Source organism: Pyrus communis, chromosome 10 (genome assembly GCF_041283825.1).
Source record: "Pyrus communis isolate YQ-2024b chromosome 10, ASM4128382v1, whole genome shotgun sequence".
NCBI classification, from domain to species: Eukaryota; Viridiplantae; Streptophyta; class Magnoliopsida; order Rosales; family Rosaceae; genus Pyrus; species Pyrus communis.
In genome coordinates, this window is record NC_142574.1 from 32010565 (window position 1) to 32024078 (window position 13514).

The 13514-nt window shown below is 39.8% G+C and overlaps 1 protein-coding gene and 1 pseudogene across 7 annotated transcripts; one reads left to right on the forward strand and one right to left on the reverse strand.

The window, feature by feature from the left end:
• Positions 1–4654: 4654 nt before the first annotated feature.
• Positions 4655–11162, reverse strand: LOC137729809 (polyadenylation and cleavage factor homolog 4). 7 transcript variants are annotated; one of them, XM_068468846.2, is made up of 8 exons: positions 10565–11162; positions 9780–9881; positions 9413–9667; positions 8012–8728; positions 7220–7409; positions 6504–7087; positions 5861–6409; positions 4655–5388 (listed from the first exon to the last, which is right to left on the reverse strand). In XM_068468846.2, exons 1-8 carry the CDS (start codon positions 10916–10918, stop codon positions 5344–5346), a joined length of 2796 nt encoding a protein of 931 aa, XP_068324947.2. In that variant the 5' UTR covers positions 10919–11162; the 3' UTR covers positions 4655–5343. The 7 variants fall into 7 exon arrangements, 6 of the variants coding, with proteins under 6 accessions (XP_068324947.2, XP_088534109.1, XP_088534110.1 ...); XM_088677983.1 differs by having other exon boundaries at positions 4655–5059; positions 5162–5236; positions 6504–7409; positions 10565–11144; XM_088677984.1 differs by having other exon boundaries at positions 5841–6409; positions 10565–11072.
• Positions 11163–11582: 420 nt separating this feature from the next.
• LOC137728604 (F-box/LRR-repeat protein At4g14096-like) lies at positions 11583–13168 on the forward strand (annotated as a pseudogene).
• Positions 13169–13514: the final 346 nt, after the last annotated feature.

Consider the following 13514-nt stretch of genomic DNA (forward strand, 5'->3'; position numbering starts at 1 on the left):
GCAAAAATTGTCCCTTGAAGGCACAAATGCAATTTAGTATTATCTGATCATTAGATTATTTTTAGAACATGGCTTTTGTGAAACAACATCACCATTATCTTCTTTGCGAAAGAAGGGGAAGACTATAATCTAACACCAATGAAGTTTAACCTTCATCCACATGTGACAGTACATTTTGAACAAGGTGAAGCTTCCGAAACATCAATTTTATGTTCCGTTCGTCAAAAATAATTTTTCTCAATCAATGTGTTTGTAGTTTCATCGGTTAGGCTTTTATTCTACAATGGAGAGTGAGAGTGGTTTAGAGAGTTGAAGAAGATAAATAATCTTGTGATATACATGTTAAAAGTGATTTGGGGTGTATTTAGTATTTTTAAAATTGGATAAATATCAGTTTACTACCCTCAAGTTTTGTGATTTTCAACATTTGGTACATAAAGTTTTTTTCGTCTCAGAGTCGTACCTAAAGTGTTAATTTTGGGACAATCTCATACATCCGTTAGTCTGGCTGTTAAGTCTTCCGTTAACTGATGATGTGGCGCCCATGTGGATAATGACTGGGCGCCACATGTCATTAAGGGATCCACGTGGAAATTTAAAAAAAAAACTAAAAAAATTAAAAAACTTAAAAAAAGAAACTGATCAAAACCCTTATCATTTTCCCGCAGTTTCTCGACAACCAAACTTTCCAATTCTCTCTCAAAGTTTCCTTCGATACAAAAATTTTCCGTTTTAGTTTGCAAGAATGATGCCGTATTAGGAGGATCAGGACAACGACAAATGTGTCTTTGATCTCAGCACCAGCACCGGAGACTCGGGAGACAACGACCATACCAGCAGAGACGGTGTCTTTTCGATGCAACCCAACTCCAAGGAAACGATGGAGTTCCATTCACTGAAGGAGGAACATATGACTCCGACCCACAACAACAGCCGCAGGCTCACCTCATCGGAATGTTCCCGGTCACGATGCAAATGGCCATGTTCGTACATGTATCTGTCTCTGCCCCGACCCGACGATCCTCCACCAAGGACTGCCATACGAAAGTTGAAGGCCGCGACCGATGGATCTGAATACCCACTACCTGTGCTGCCATGATCTTCCAGCTGACGCAGGAACTCGACCACAAGTCCGATGGACAAACCGTCTATTGACTGCTCAAACATGCTGAGCAAGCCATCATTGAAGCCACAGGTGCGGGTCCTGGTAAGGGTTACAAGGTCGCGAGGGCCGAATCGATCTTCGTTCACCCATTGCCAGTGGCAGTGAGACGAATGGTGATGATTATGAGGTCCAGAAACCTCTGCCGAGGGTTACGAGGTCGCGAGGGCAAGGGTTACTGGGGATATGAGATTTGAGGGAGAGAAGAGAAAGAAAGATAATAGCGGAGAGAAAAAGGGACGCCAAACTCACCAGCCCAGATCCCAACCAGATTCGCAGAAGAACTAGTTGTAGAAGAGAAAGGACGGGGAAGAAGAAGCAATTATCCCTACCTTTTTCTATTTTTTTTATTTTTTATGTTTTTTTAATTTATTAATTTATTTAAGTTTTTTTTAATTTTTTAGTTCTTTTTTTAAATTTCCACGTGGACCCTTAATGACATGTGGCGTCCAGTCATTGTCCGCATGGGCACCACATCATCAATTAACGGAAGAATTAACAGCCAGACTAACGGATGTATGAGACTGTCTTAAAATTAACATTTTAGGTATGACTCTGGGACAAAAAAAACTTCATGTACCAAATGTTGAAAACCACAAAACTTGAAGGTAGTAAACTGAGATTTATCCTTTAAAATTTTTTTAAACCTTATAAGGTTGAAATTGTCATTGCATAATAGGGTATATAAATCATCTAATATTAAATTTTAATGTGGGATGTATTCAACATTATGTGGGGTACTAATAAAAAAAGTCCTTGCGGTTGGCTCAAGTTTATTAATTTGTAGGGATTACTTGTAATTAGTGGGACACAATTTTTATTTAGCATTTTTCTACTGTAATTAGGATTAGCAGTTATTGTTTTCCTTATTGTAATTAGGATTTTTCTACTATATATTTGCCTCCTAGGATAGAACATCCCACATCGTCCAGGGGAGTGGATCATCTATGCCTTATATGTATATTCTCATCTCTTCCTAGCATGAGGCCTTTTGGGAGCTCACTGGTTTCAGGTTCCATTGGAACTCTGAAGTTAAGCGAGTTCGCACGAGAGCAATCCCAGGATGGGTGACCCACTGGGAAGTTCTTGTGTGAGTTCCCAGAAACAAAACCGTGAGGGCGTGGTCGGGGCCCAAAGCGGACAATATCGTGCTACGGCGGAGTTGAGCCCGGGTTGTGGTGGGGGCCTGGGCCGGGATGTGACAATTTGGTATCAGAGTCAATCCCTGGCCGGAAGTGTGCCAACGAGGACGTCGGGCGCCTAAGGGGGTGGATTGTAACATTCCACATCGCCCAGGGGAGTGGATCCTCTATGCCTTATATGTATATTCTCATATCTTCCTAGCACAAGGCTTTTTGGGCGCTCACTGGCTTCGGGTTCCATTGGAACTCCGAAGTTAAGCGAGTTCGCGCTAGAGCAATCCCAGGATGGGTGACCCATTGAGAAGTTCTAGTGTGAGTTCCCAGAAACAAAACCGTGAAGGCGTGGTCGGGGCCCAAAACAGATAATATCGTGTTGTGGCGGAGTCAAGCCAGGGTTGTGGTGGGGGCCCAGGTCAAGATGTGACAATTTGGTATTAGAGCCAATCCCTGGCCGGAAGTGTGCTGACGAGGACACTGGGCCCCTAAGGGGGGTGGATTGTAACATCCTACATCGCCCAAGGGAGTGGATCCTCTATGCCTTATATGTATATTCTCATATCTTTTTAGCACAAGACCTTTTGGGAGGTCACTGGCTTCGGGTTCCATTGGAACTTCGAAGTTAAGTGAGTTCGCGCAAGAGCAATCCCAGGATGGGGGACCCACTGGGAAGTTCTAGTGTGAGTTCCCAGAAACAAAACTGTGAAGGCATGGCCGGGGCCCAAAGCGGACAATATCGTGCTATGGCGAAGTCGAGCCCGAGTTGTGGTGGGGGACCTGGCCGGGATGTGACAATTTGGTATATCCCTGGCCAGAAGTGTGCCGACAAGGACGTCGGGCCCCTAAGGGGGGTGGATTGTAACATCCCACATCGCCTAGGGGAGTGGATCTTCTATGCCTTATATGTATATTCTCATATCTTCCTAGCACAAGGCTTTTTGGGAGCTCACTGGCTTCGGGTTCCATTGGAACTTTGAAGTTAAGCGAGTTCTTGCAAGAGCAATCCTAGGATGGGTGACCCATTAGGAAGTTCTCGTGTGAGTTCCCAGAAAAAAAGAAAAAAAAAACCGTGAAGGCATGGTTAGGGCCCAAAGCGGACAATATTGTACTACGACGGAGTCGAACCTGGGTTGCGGTGGAGGCTCGGGCCAGGATGTGAGATAGGAGTGAAAATAATATCAAAATTTCCACACAAACTTAATTTTATCATTTCTACGAAGATTAAGTAATATATTAGATTGAGATATAAGTGTATTTATCTATTCTTTATTACAACGATATTACTACTCTAATCTAAACTAAAAAGAGACATGATGGTTTATGTTATCGTAGGGTCCTTCCCGACCCCAACAAACCCAAAGGAAGAAAGGCCAAGGCCACACACTAGTAAAAAAAATCTTTGTGCGACAATGTACACATCGTCGCGCAAAGTGACTTTGCATAACGGAATTTTAAAAATCATTGTGCAATATATTTAAAAAATAAATAGAATTAAAATTATTTTTTAAACATTTGTGCGACGAAATATTTCATCACCTAAACTCAATTTATTTTCTTTTGTTTATTTAATTTTATATTTTAAATTGTAAAATAAAATTGTTTTCTTTATTTGTTTTTTAACTTTGCGCGACGGATATCAATATTTCGTCGCTTAAAACCTATTAATTATCTATTTTTATTTAATTTTATATTTTTTTAACAAACAATATTATCCACACCAAGGAGGAAGGTGTGAGCTTAGCATCATAATGGGCTAGTAATAATGTGGTTATTCAATTTTATATTTTAAATTGTAGAAGAAAATTATTTTCTTTATTTATTTTTTGTAGAAATTTTGTGCGACGAATATCAATATTCCGTCGCCTAAACTCTATTTTTTATTTTATTTTATATTTTAAATTGTAAAATAAAATTATTTTCTTTTTTTTGTTTTTTAAAACTTTGCACGATAAATATTAATATTCGGTCCCCGAAACCCTTTTTTTTTTGTTATTTAATTTTATATTTTGAATTGTATAATAAAAATTATTTTTATAATCTTTGCATTAAATGCAAGGATTGAGAAATGACCCAAATAAACAAGTTAACTTGTAGATCCTTAGATATGGAATCACTACATCTAAATTATTTTGATGCTAAATGATTAGAAAACAAGTTTTAGATTAACGGCCAAAAATATTAAATCTCCTTTTTACTCTTTCACGCTCTTATTTCCAAGTAAAAGAAATCATAAAATAGACATTTTTCGGATGAAATGAATAAACAAGAACGAGAAATCGTAAGCAGATTTTTTCGAGTGCCAATGACTAAAAGATGAGTGGCACGATGTAACAAATCAAAACAAAATAATAAATTGATATGAATATAACTTTTATTAAAATTTCAACAGAATCCACAGTACAACTAATTTGGCAATTCCACGAACTTCACAATTGCTATCTGGAAAAGTCAGCAGAACCAGCGTACATTGTAATTTTAAATGACTTCAGAAAACAAATAAAAAAGAAAATGGGCATCAACATCTTCACATTTCGGTTCCCCTTGAGCTTCCATTAAATTGATGTTTCTGAGAAGAGCAAGAAAGCACTCCCCTGCAGAATGTATACGCAAAGATGCACAAAATATGTATTGCAGAAGTTCCATCAGTTAACAGAATTTGATCCAACAGTTCTCCCTACTCTCTCGGAGCACGCTGCAAAGTGCAAAGTAAAACCAAGCCATCCCCACTCTTATCGTGTTTAAAAGATAGTCTAAATGTCTGAAAAAAGACGACAGATTTCGGTTTTAAGAGCCCTATCTGGGTTGTTTTGACAGCAAACATAAAATGCCAGATACTCAACATGGCAAGAGAAGCTGTAACCTTTTGCCGCAAGATAATGTGCATGAGCACAAATTCCACTATTCATGTACAAGCTGGCTTGAAAAAGCCAATGTGCTGCATACTCCAACAAAATGAGGAAAAAAAAAAAAGTTGAGAGAATACCATAAAAATGAAGAAACTCATATAATGTTACAGTGAACATGGAAGTCGATCTAACTATGTTAACTCCGCAATCGTTTTCTTTGACTACCCTCTTCAATAATTCCCTGCGAGTCCAAAGAAAAGTGTTCAAGATAAGTACATAAATTTTCAGCACAGCTTGCAGAAACCAAATATGTCTCGGGTACATGCAAAAGACATAATGTTACACATCCGGCTTTTCCATTGTTCAAATTTAAGTACACAAATTTTCAGCAGAAACCAAATAGGTCTCCGGTGCATGCAAAAGACATAATGTTACATAGTACCAGTAAAGCATAACATATTCAATCTTGGTAATCACTAAACATCCTATAATAGCATGAAAATAACTGGGAGCCGCATGCACACCATAATATTCAGAAAACCATGGGCATAGGACTAATACAAATATGATATAGAAAATTGTTATCTTCTAAAGATGAAAATGCTTATCGATGCAAAACATTTAAAACAAAACTGGGAATTTACCGTTATCAGATATATTTTTGAGAAAGCAGTTATAAGCAATGAAAATTACTATGAAAAGTGGAGATGTACCCCTTGATCTTGTCCAAAACCTTCAGGGGAGACCACACTTGACTCGGATCTGCATTTAGCATGCACAATAGGACCTAATTGTGACCTATCCATGCCTCCTGTTGCTCCGTCAGGTGCATTCATGTACACAGCATCTTTATACATCCACTCTTCATTCTCATCACTATAAAAGTCATCAAAAGTCTCTCCACATAATGCACACGAATTCTGATCCTCATCGGCAGGAACAGCCATTTCTTCATCACTCTTCTTTTCCACTATGGTCTCAGCAGGCAAAAATCCAGGGACTGCCTCAGTACCCAATGCCTCTGCACCAGTGAGCCACATACTTGTATTTACAAACCATTTGCGAGAGGGCTTCTGCTTGCGGTTTTTAGACATGCGATTCTTTGTTACATGCCAATCCATATGACTACTGTGCTCTTCTTGGCACTTGAACCTAAGGCCACAGGTTGTGCATTGTCTAGGGAGATCACCATATAGGGCACTTATTACAGATTCATGACGCACCTTGAGAAGGTCGGCATTAAATTCGACTCCTACAGAATCCTAAACATTTAATAACTTGGTTGAGCATCCCCAGCATTGAATTATAATATCAAATATTCCAAAAGAAAAATATAGAAGGATGTCATGTAAATACCTGGACAGGGCTTTGATTTGTCAATGAGATCAAACCTTGAGCCATGAGAGAACTAATCAAACCAGAATAGGCATTGCCGGGCTGATTGCTAGAGACAACTGAACCAGGGTTTTGGACGGAAAGTATGCCTTGCGAGGGAGGGGGACCTGGTGGTAGAGGTGGCAAGGAGAACTGCGAACTGCCATTTGGGTTATAGGGGGTTGGTATGCCCAAGTGTTGACGAGGTACGGGACCTCGCAAAGTGTATCCGTGATTTAAGGGTGGTACCCCTAAATAAGATGGCACCTGAGTTTCTGCAGATGAAAAAATATTCTCCCGTGCCTCCTGAGGTGGACGATACTGTGGTTGTAAGGGACGATATTGTGGCACCTGAGTTGACTTTGTCGATCTTGACTCCTTGTTTTCATAGCCATCTAACTGCTGCTCCGGCAGGCATAAAGGATTATATGGGCCTTGATTTTTTACAGTATTGCTATAATTTATTGAACCGTACAGATTCCTCTGGTTCTGCATTGCAAAAACTGAGTGCACTTGGGGAGGGTGAGAATTATGCACGTTTACTGGAGGCCTTAAACCCATTGACACTGGCATCACAGATCGAGAGTCAGCAGTAACAGAGTGAACACTAGAGGAACCCATTCTTGATGTAATGGGCCCATGAAGTCGTGTATCAACATCTAGAAGCTTGTCATTAAAGGCAGACATTTTCTCACCACCTGAAGATATACCGCTTGTCACAAAGGGCGTCTGAATATTCCCTCCTCTTCCTTTGGCATTAAGGGGATTCAGCAAAGGCTGCAAGTGATGGAAAGGCATATTCCAGGCTTCTTGAGGGTAGCGAGAACCCAGATTATGATTTTTCTCAGACTGAAATCGAGACACAGCACCCGATGATCCATGACCGAACTGCAAGAACGGTATTAAATGTTCGGAGATGAGCTCAAATAACTTGGAATAATTTTTCATGTAATTTAAAGAAAACTTGATAGCAGAAATCAATAATAGAGAACATTCATGATTGGAATACCATCAGTTTGGAATACTATACACAAGAAAAGGTAAGTGGTCATGGACTGAGCCTGACTGAAACAGAGACTGATTGAGGGATCTTCTGGTGCTAAAGTTTTATTTTAAGTCAAGCAAATTATGGGTTTTCAAGGATGGAATTTCAGTGATGGAAAGTTCCAATGAATATTGTTGTGGTTTAAGCATTAATGCAGTCACGGATGCAGAAAAAGAATATATTAATGTCAGTTGACCAGGACCTCAAATAAGGTGCCACTCCACAACCAAAAAAAAAATATTATTAAAAAAAACCTAACATTAGAAATAAATAAAACAGAATAATAAAATTTGCAGGATATAGGTAGAAATAATATGTAAATATAAGGGAAGAAATTATGAAAAGTTTACAATCTAACTAATTACGTTAAGGCAAACATAAAAATCATTTAATTTTTCATGTTAACTAAACAAAAATGCTTAACAAACTAGTAGAGGGAACATACACCAAGTGGGGGAACTGAATCTTCAGCTATAATAGAGGACTGTTCGGCTGAAGGTGGATGTGCCTGACTAGACCAAGTACTCCTAACATCTGGCTCCAAGGAGCTTGCATTCTGTGTTCCATGGCTTGCCTTGTAGCTTCTAGAAGGCGGTACAGTTGAAGCCATGAAATCGTTACCCTGACCATGGTCTGCTAAATTTGGGGTCATATCTTCCCAGTCAAACTCTTCCTCCTCAGTATTCTGCCATGACATTGGAGTTGCCTTATGATCTAGACCGTTCAGGCCCAGCCGCCCAACCAGCAGAGGCTTATCATTTAAACTTCTATCTGCACTGTCCTTCCCATATGCGTCAATTAAAGCTCTTGGGTTCGGATGGTCAACTCCATTATATGCAGCAGAAGTATCAAACCGCTTCTGACTACCATCAAGATAGCGTTTTCTCCGCCATTCATTCGACTCCTCATCTTTACCCATTGCTCCACCAAGTCTATAATCAAACACGGAATTAGATGGAGAAGCCCTCTCAACAAACCTTCTTGGAGACTGTTCTGCTGCATATTCATCAACTGCTGATGGCAAAGACCTATCAAGCCCAATATTAGAAGGCGACGAAGATCTTGCAAGCCTAGCAGTTGAAGATGGGTGTAATTGATTGGACCCCAGGGCAAAAGGTGAATGACTCACACTTCCTGTTGAGTTAAATCTTTGGGATACAACCTGCAAGGATACAACCTTTGCATTATTAGAATCACACTTGTCATGCATAATGGCAGGATTTTAAGAATACAAGTTTGACCTTTAAGCTCCTACTAAATGCTAAATACTCTGCAGGATTAATAGAGGTACAGATTTGAATGCCACAGTTCCATAGAGTGTGAAACAGAAACAGTTTAGACAAGCACCGTATTCGATAAAATGATCAACTTGAATTTCTTTTATACTATATGCTTGAATTTTTCACGTTGGAAGAAGTCCCAAAATTTGTTTAATAATATGATGCTACAAATACAATTATAGTCTAGGCCTTTGTTTGGGGATCAAATCCAAATTCTACATGGACTTGGAAAATCGTTACTAACAATTGGATGTCCTATTTGACAAAACTTAAAGTAAATCATGAACCAACTAGGAAAGGCGAACCAAAATCCTTATTGTTAAAAGAAACTCAAAATCCTTGTAATAAAAGAAAAGTGAACTCTTCTAAAAACATTAAATGTCATATTATCTTTTTCTACTGCTGATGATTGGTGGTAAAGCTACATCAAAGTGTCTGAATAATAGATCCCCTACCAAAAAATGTTAACCAATGGAAACATAGATAAATTTTCCACTAGTACACTAAATGCAGGTTAAGGTGTATTTTGAGCAGATTAAAATAGGGAGATTACACGGAAAGCTTACACCATCTACATCTGAACTGTCCAACTGACGCAAATATTTTGGATTGACATGGATGCCATGAGCTGGTCGAGGAGATTCAGAAGTCCTCAAAGGTGGTAATCCTGATGATTGTTGGTTTGCTTGCGGAGAAAATTGCAGTTGCTCTTCGATCCTGCGAAGGACTGAAGGTGGAAATACTGCTGACCAAGTGCCAAAGAGGTGGCGCATGGCAGGGTGCTGATTAGGGTGTACTTGCCTGTATGCCTCGCAAAAGACCTAATGCATATATAAAATCATGTTAGAATTGTTTAATTATCAAAGAACACTACTTATACATAGACTTGAAATTAGGGATAACAAAAATACATCTGCAGTTGAGTTTTATCACCTCAGGAAGACGGGAAGAGAGAAACTTGGCATATTCTCGGCCAATATTCTTGACAATACTGTCTAAAAGATACAGTGAAGGCAGTTTATGCTCAACCGGGACCTGCAATAGACAAGTATCACACAATTAGGGCAATCTTCAACTTGACTAATATGTGAAGCACTGCAACTTCATTTGCAGCAGGCTTAACACAGTTATTAAAATTCAACTGCAGATTAATGCTCTATTAGAGAAACGACAATTGACTTGGAGCTGCATCTTAAACATATTATCACAAATTTGGTGTTGATCCTAGTTTTTATTGCAATTCCTGTAGCATTAGGGTTGTTGATTCAAGAATGGCTAACAACTCACTGGGAAGTTTTGCTTGGTTGTTCATCAAAACAATGCTTCTATGTGATCAAGCTTAATGGACATGTTTTTTGCAGGTCATTATGTTCATAATACCCAAACGCAACCAAAGAAAAAGACAGAGAAAGTAAAGATTACAACTTTTGAAGTTGTTCTTCCCAATTGAGTAACATCAAGAATCTAAAATTTAAATTTCTATCAAACCAAACTGAGCAAAAGATGAACTGGGAAGCGTGGTAGGAATTAGAACTTTTAGAGTAAAGATTGGTATTTTTACAATTCCTAGAACTCAAACAATTACACAAGTCCAATCTGGGTTGTACAGAAACAGAAAACACCCCCCAAAAGGATCCCCAATTGGCATACACCAATTCAGCAAAGCTCCGTCGAATAATCAAAAGAGGTAGAAGCAACCCGCAGATACCGAAACAGACCTCGAGAATGCGGGCGCAGATGGCGTTGGCGATGCCCTTTCCGTGGTCTCTCTGTTCGCCGGCGATGATGGTGAGATCGGTAATGATGGGCTTCGAATTAAAGATGAGCTCCGACAATACAATCTCGTAAAGATGGACGATTTCTTCGGTGCTGGGCGGCGAAACCTCGTCGTCGGGCGAAACCCTGAGGTCCTCCTCCCGCTGCTTGAGCAGAGCCCTGAATCGGTCCACTATCGGAGTCGGAGGCTGGGGCTTCTGAGCCAACTCAGAACCGGGCATGGCCTTTCCAGCGGTGTGCGGGGAAAAAGCGACTCTAGGGTTTTCTCGGGAAAGTGTGAGCCTTTCCGAGTCCATGGACAGAGTTGGGAGTGTCGAAGTGGGTTATTGGAGAAATTGGGGCTGTTGGGGAAATTAGGGTTACTGAGGAGCGGCTTTGGGTGTTGACCCACGGCGGAAGGGGGAGGAGGATTACATAAGAATTAGGGTTTGGTGTTCCCACCACCACCGTAGAAGTAGAAGAAAACGGCGTGGTTTTGGCTTTTGATTCTGAGAACTGGTTACTTACCTCGTGACGTGACCCGAGAGGCCTTTCCCTCTCTTTTCGGCTTTCTCTTCCAAGGAACGACAAGTCGTTAGATTAAGTGCACCGACATGTCGTTTTCTAGGTTTAACTATAACCTCCAAAACCAAAACTCCATATATACAGCATTTGGGGTATTCTGCTTTTGCCTTTTGCCTTTTCGTTTATTGTTGAAGAAAGCTTATACCCTTTACATTTTATGGTGTTAAACATGCAAAAGTTTGAATCTTATATTTGCTAATTTGTGTAATTTCCGAAAAAAATTGTTAAATTAGGCGTTTAATTAGTACCAAAATTTTAACGGTCTATGATTGTAAGCCAATGTAATTCGATATACCAACAATTTTGAAATGGTTGCTGCTGAAATCTTGGATTGTACATGTCAATCTATGAAGTTTATGTTTATGAAGACCGCTTTCTGGTCCGTGGTGTTCCCTGATGACTCAATGCAGCATCCGTTTTTTGGTTGTCCGGTTCTGTCCGGTTCTTGAGGAATTATCACTAGAAAATTGCAGTTGGTCGAATGTCAAGTTTGTGAGTATACAAGCTCCCAAGCTTTTGAAATTGACTATAGATGAAGACCGCTACTTTCCAGAGATTCAGATGGCTGTCAGATTATGATATTTGGTGTTAGTCTCACATATTTCACTTATTCTGGTAAGAAACAGAGACATATTGCTTACCGGTTCTATAAGCTCCTTAAAGGGCTCTCTATGTGGAGGACCTAAGGCCATTTCCAACCGAAGGGTTTAGAGGGCCAAAGGGCTGAAAATAGCCTAAAAATCATTTCCAACCGAGGGCTAGGCCAGAGGGCTCGTGGGCCCCATGGAATCTGAAAGGGCCAAAGGGCCAAAGGGATGGCCACATGCAGCCAGGCTGGCTGGAATTTTTTGAAGTATTGTCGGTTATAACCGACACAAATAGTCGGACAATTTTGAACAGAAGTAGTGTCGGTTATAACCGACACAAATATGGAAAATTTTTAATATAACGGCTAGCTAATGTCAGCTAGCCGTTATTTTTTAATTTTTTTTTTTTTACAAAATTTTTAAATTCTATTTGTTTCCTATAACTTCCTAAACCATTATACAACATTAAATTAAGTAACATGAAACAACATTAAATATAAATAATAAATTATGTTTGGCCTTATGACCCTTTGGTCCTCGGTTGGAGACGGTTTTTTGTGACAGGGCTAAAACGAGCCCTATGGCCCTTTGACTCTCGGTTGAAGATGGAAACAAATATGATCATATACTGTTCATTAAAATATTAATTTCTTGGAGGGCTATAGGATTAAAACAAACCCTCTAGTCAACGCTCGGTTTGGAGATGGCCTAATAATCTCCAATTATGCCTTTGAGGTATATTGTCTTCTCCTTTGATTACACTTGTTAATGTCTAAAATCGCCTAATTTTGATGATTGGCTTCACCCTGTTCTTAGGTGGTTCTAAATACTGCACCAGAACTTCGTTCCCAGATGCCCTATTTCAATGATTTGACCACTTTGATATTGGAAGAACCGATAGATATTGGTCAAAAACCACTATTCACGACGCTCCAATACTGTCCTTGTCTTGAAACTCCGGTATTTCTTGAGGTTACTTCCTGAGCACGGCACTGTATTGTTTTCTCTTGTGTTCTGTTTTCCTGTAATGTTGTTAAAATGGCTAAGGTTTGATGATTTAGGGGATCTGCCTGTCCTCGGATCGCGTTGAAGATGGTGAGGTGTTGGAGCCACTGCCTCCATGTTTCATGCTCATCTTAAAACGATTGAAGTGGGACAACAGGATGAGTTTAGCGCATTGAAGATTTTGGTAAAGAATGCAATGGTCTTGGAGAAGGTGGATCTCGTTTGCTCCACGAACCTCGAAGGGGGACCAGAGAAGAAGACGGAGATCACCACACAGTTAACTGATCTTCCCAGAGGACCAGAAAGCAGCGAAATTGAGATTGTCCTTCATTAAGTTTGTAATTTGAGCTCTAGACGTAAGCTTCGTGCTTTGACATGGCTTCCTTTTGAACCTACTAACTTGCAGTGATGTACTTTGTTATTTGGTTGCCTCCTTTTGAATCTGCCGACTTGCAATGATATCTTCCGTGTTATTTACTCTACTCCTGGCATCCTGGTTCAAATTATTTTTAAGTTACGTACATAACAACGTTTGATTGATTTGAGATATCGTCACGATAATGAAAATTAAAAGTAATTATTTTTAACTGCTAAAGTAACAAGCGTCCCGTTAGTGTAGAACATTAAACCCCATAATTTAAAAAACGCAACAATTGAATTTGAAACCAGATGGACCAAAGTGAAACTTTGTCCGAAATAAGGAACAAAATCACAGTTTGGCCTTGGTTGATCGAGT

What these genes read in the sequence shown, in the direction of transcription:
- LOC137729809 (XM_068468844.2), bottom strand. Translation starts at nt 10,918, where the DNA reads ATGGACTCGGAAAGGCTCACACTTTCCCGAGAAAACCCTAGAGTCGCT. An exon ending in ACAGTTCAGATGTAGATGGT is followed by an intron (nt 8,729 to 9,412) that starts GTAAGCTTTCCG and finishes GTATCCTTGCAG; the next exon opens with GTTGTATCCCAAAGATTTAA. An exon ending in GTTTTGGACAAGATCAAGGG is followed by an intron (nt 5,389 to 5,860) that starts GTACATCTCCAC and finishes TTGGACTCGCAG; the next exon opens with GGAATTATTGAAGAGGGTAG.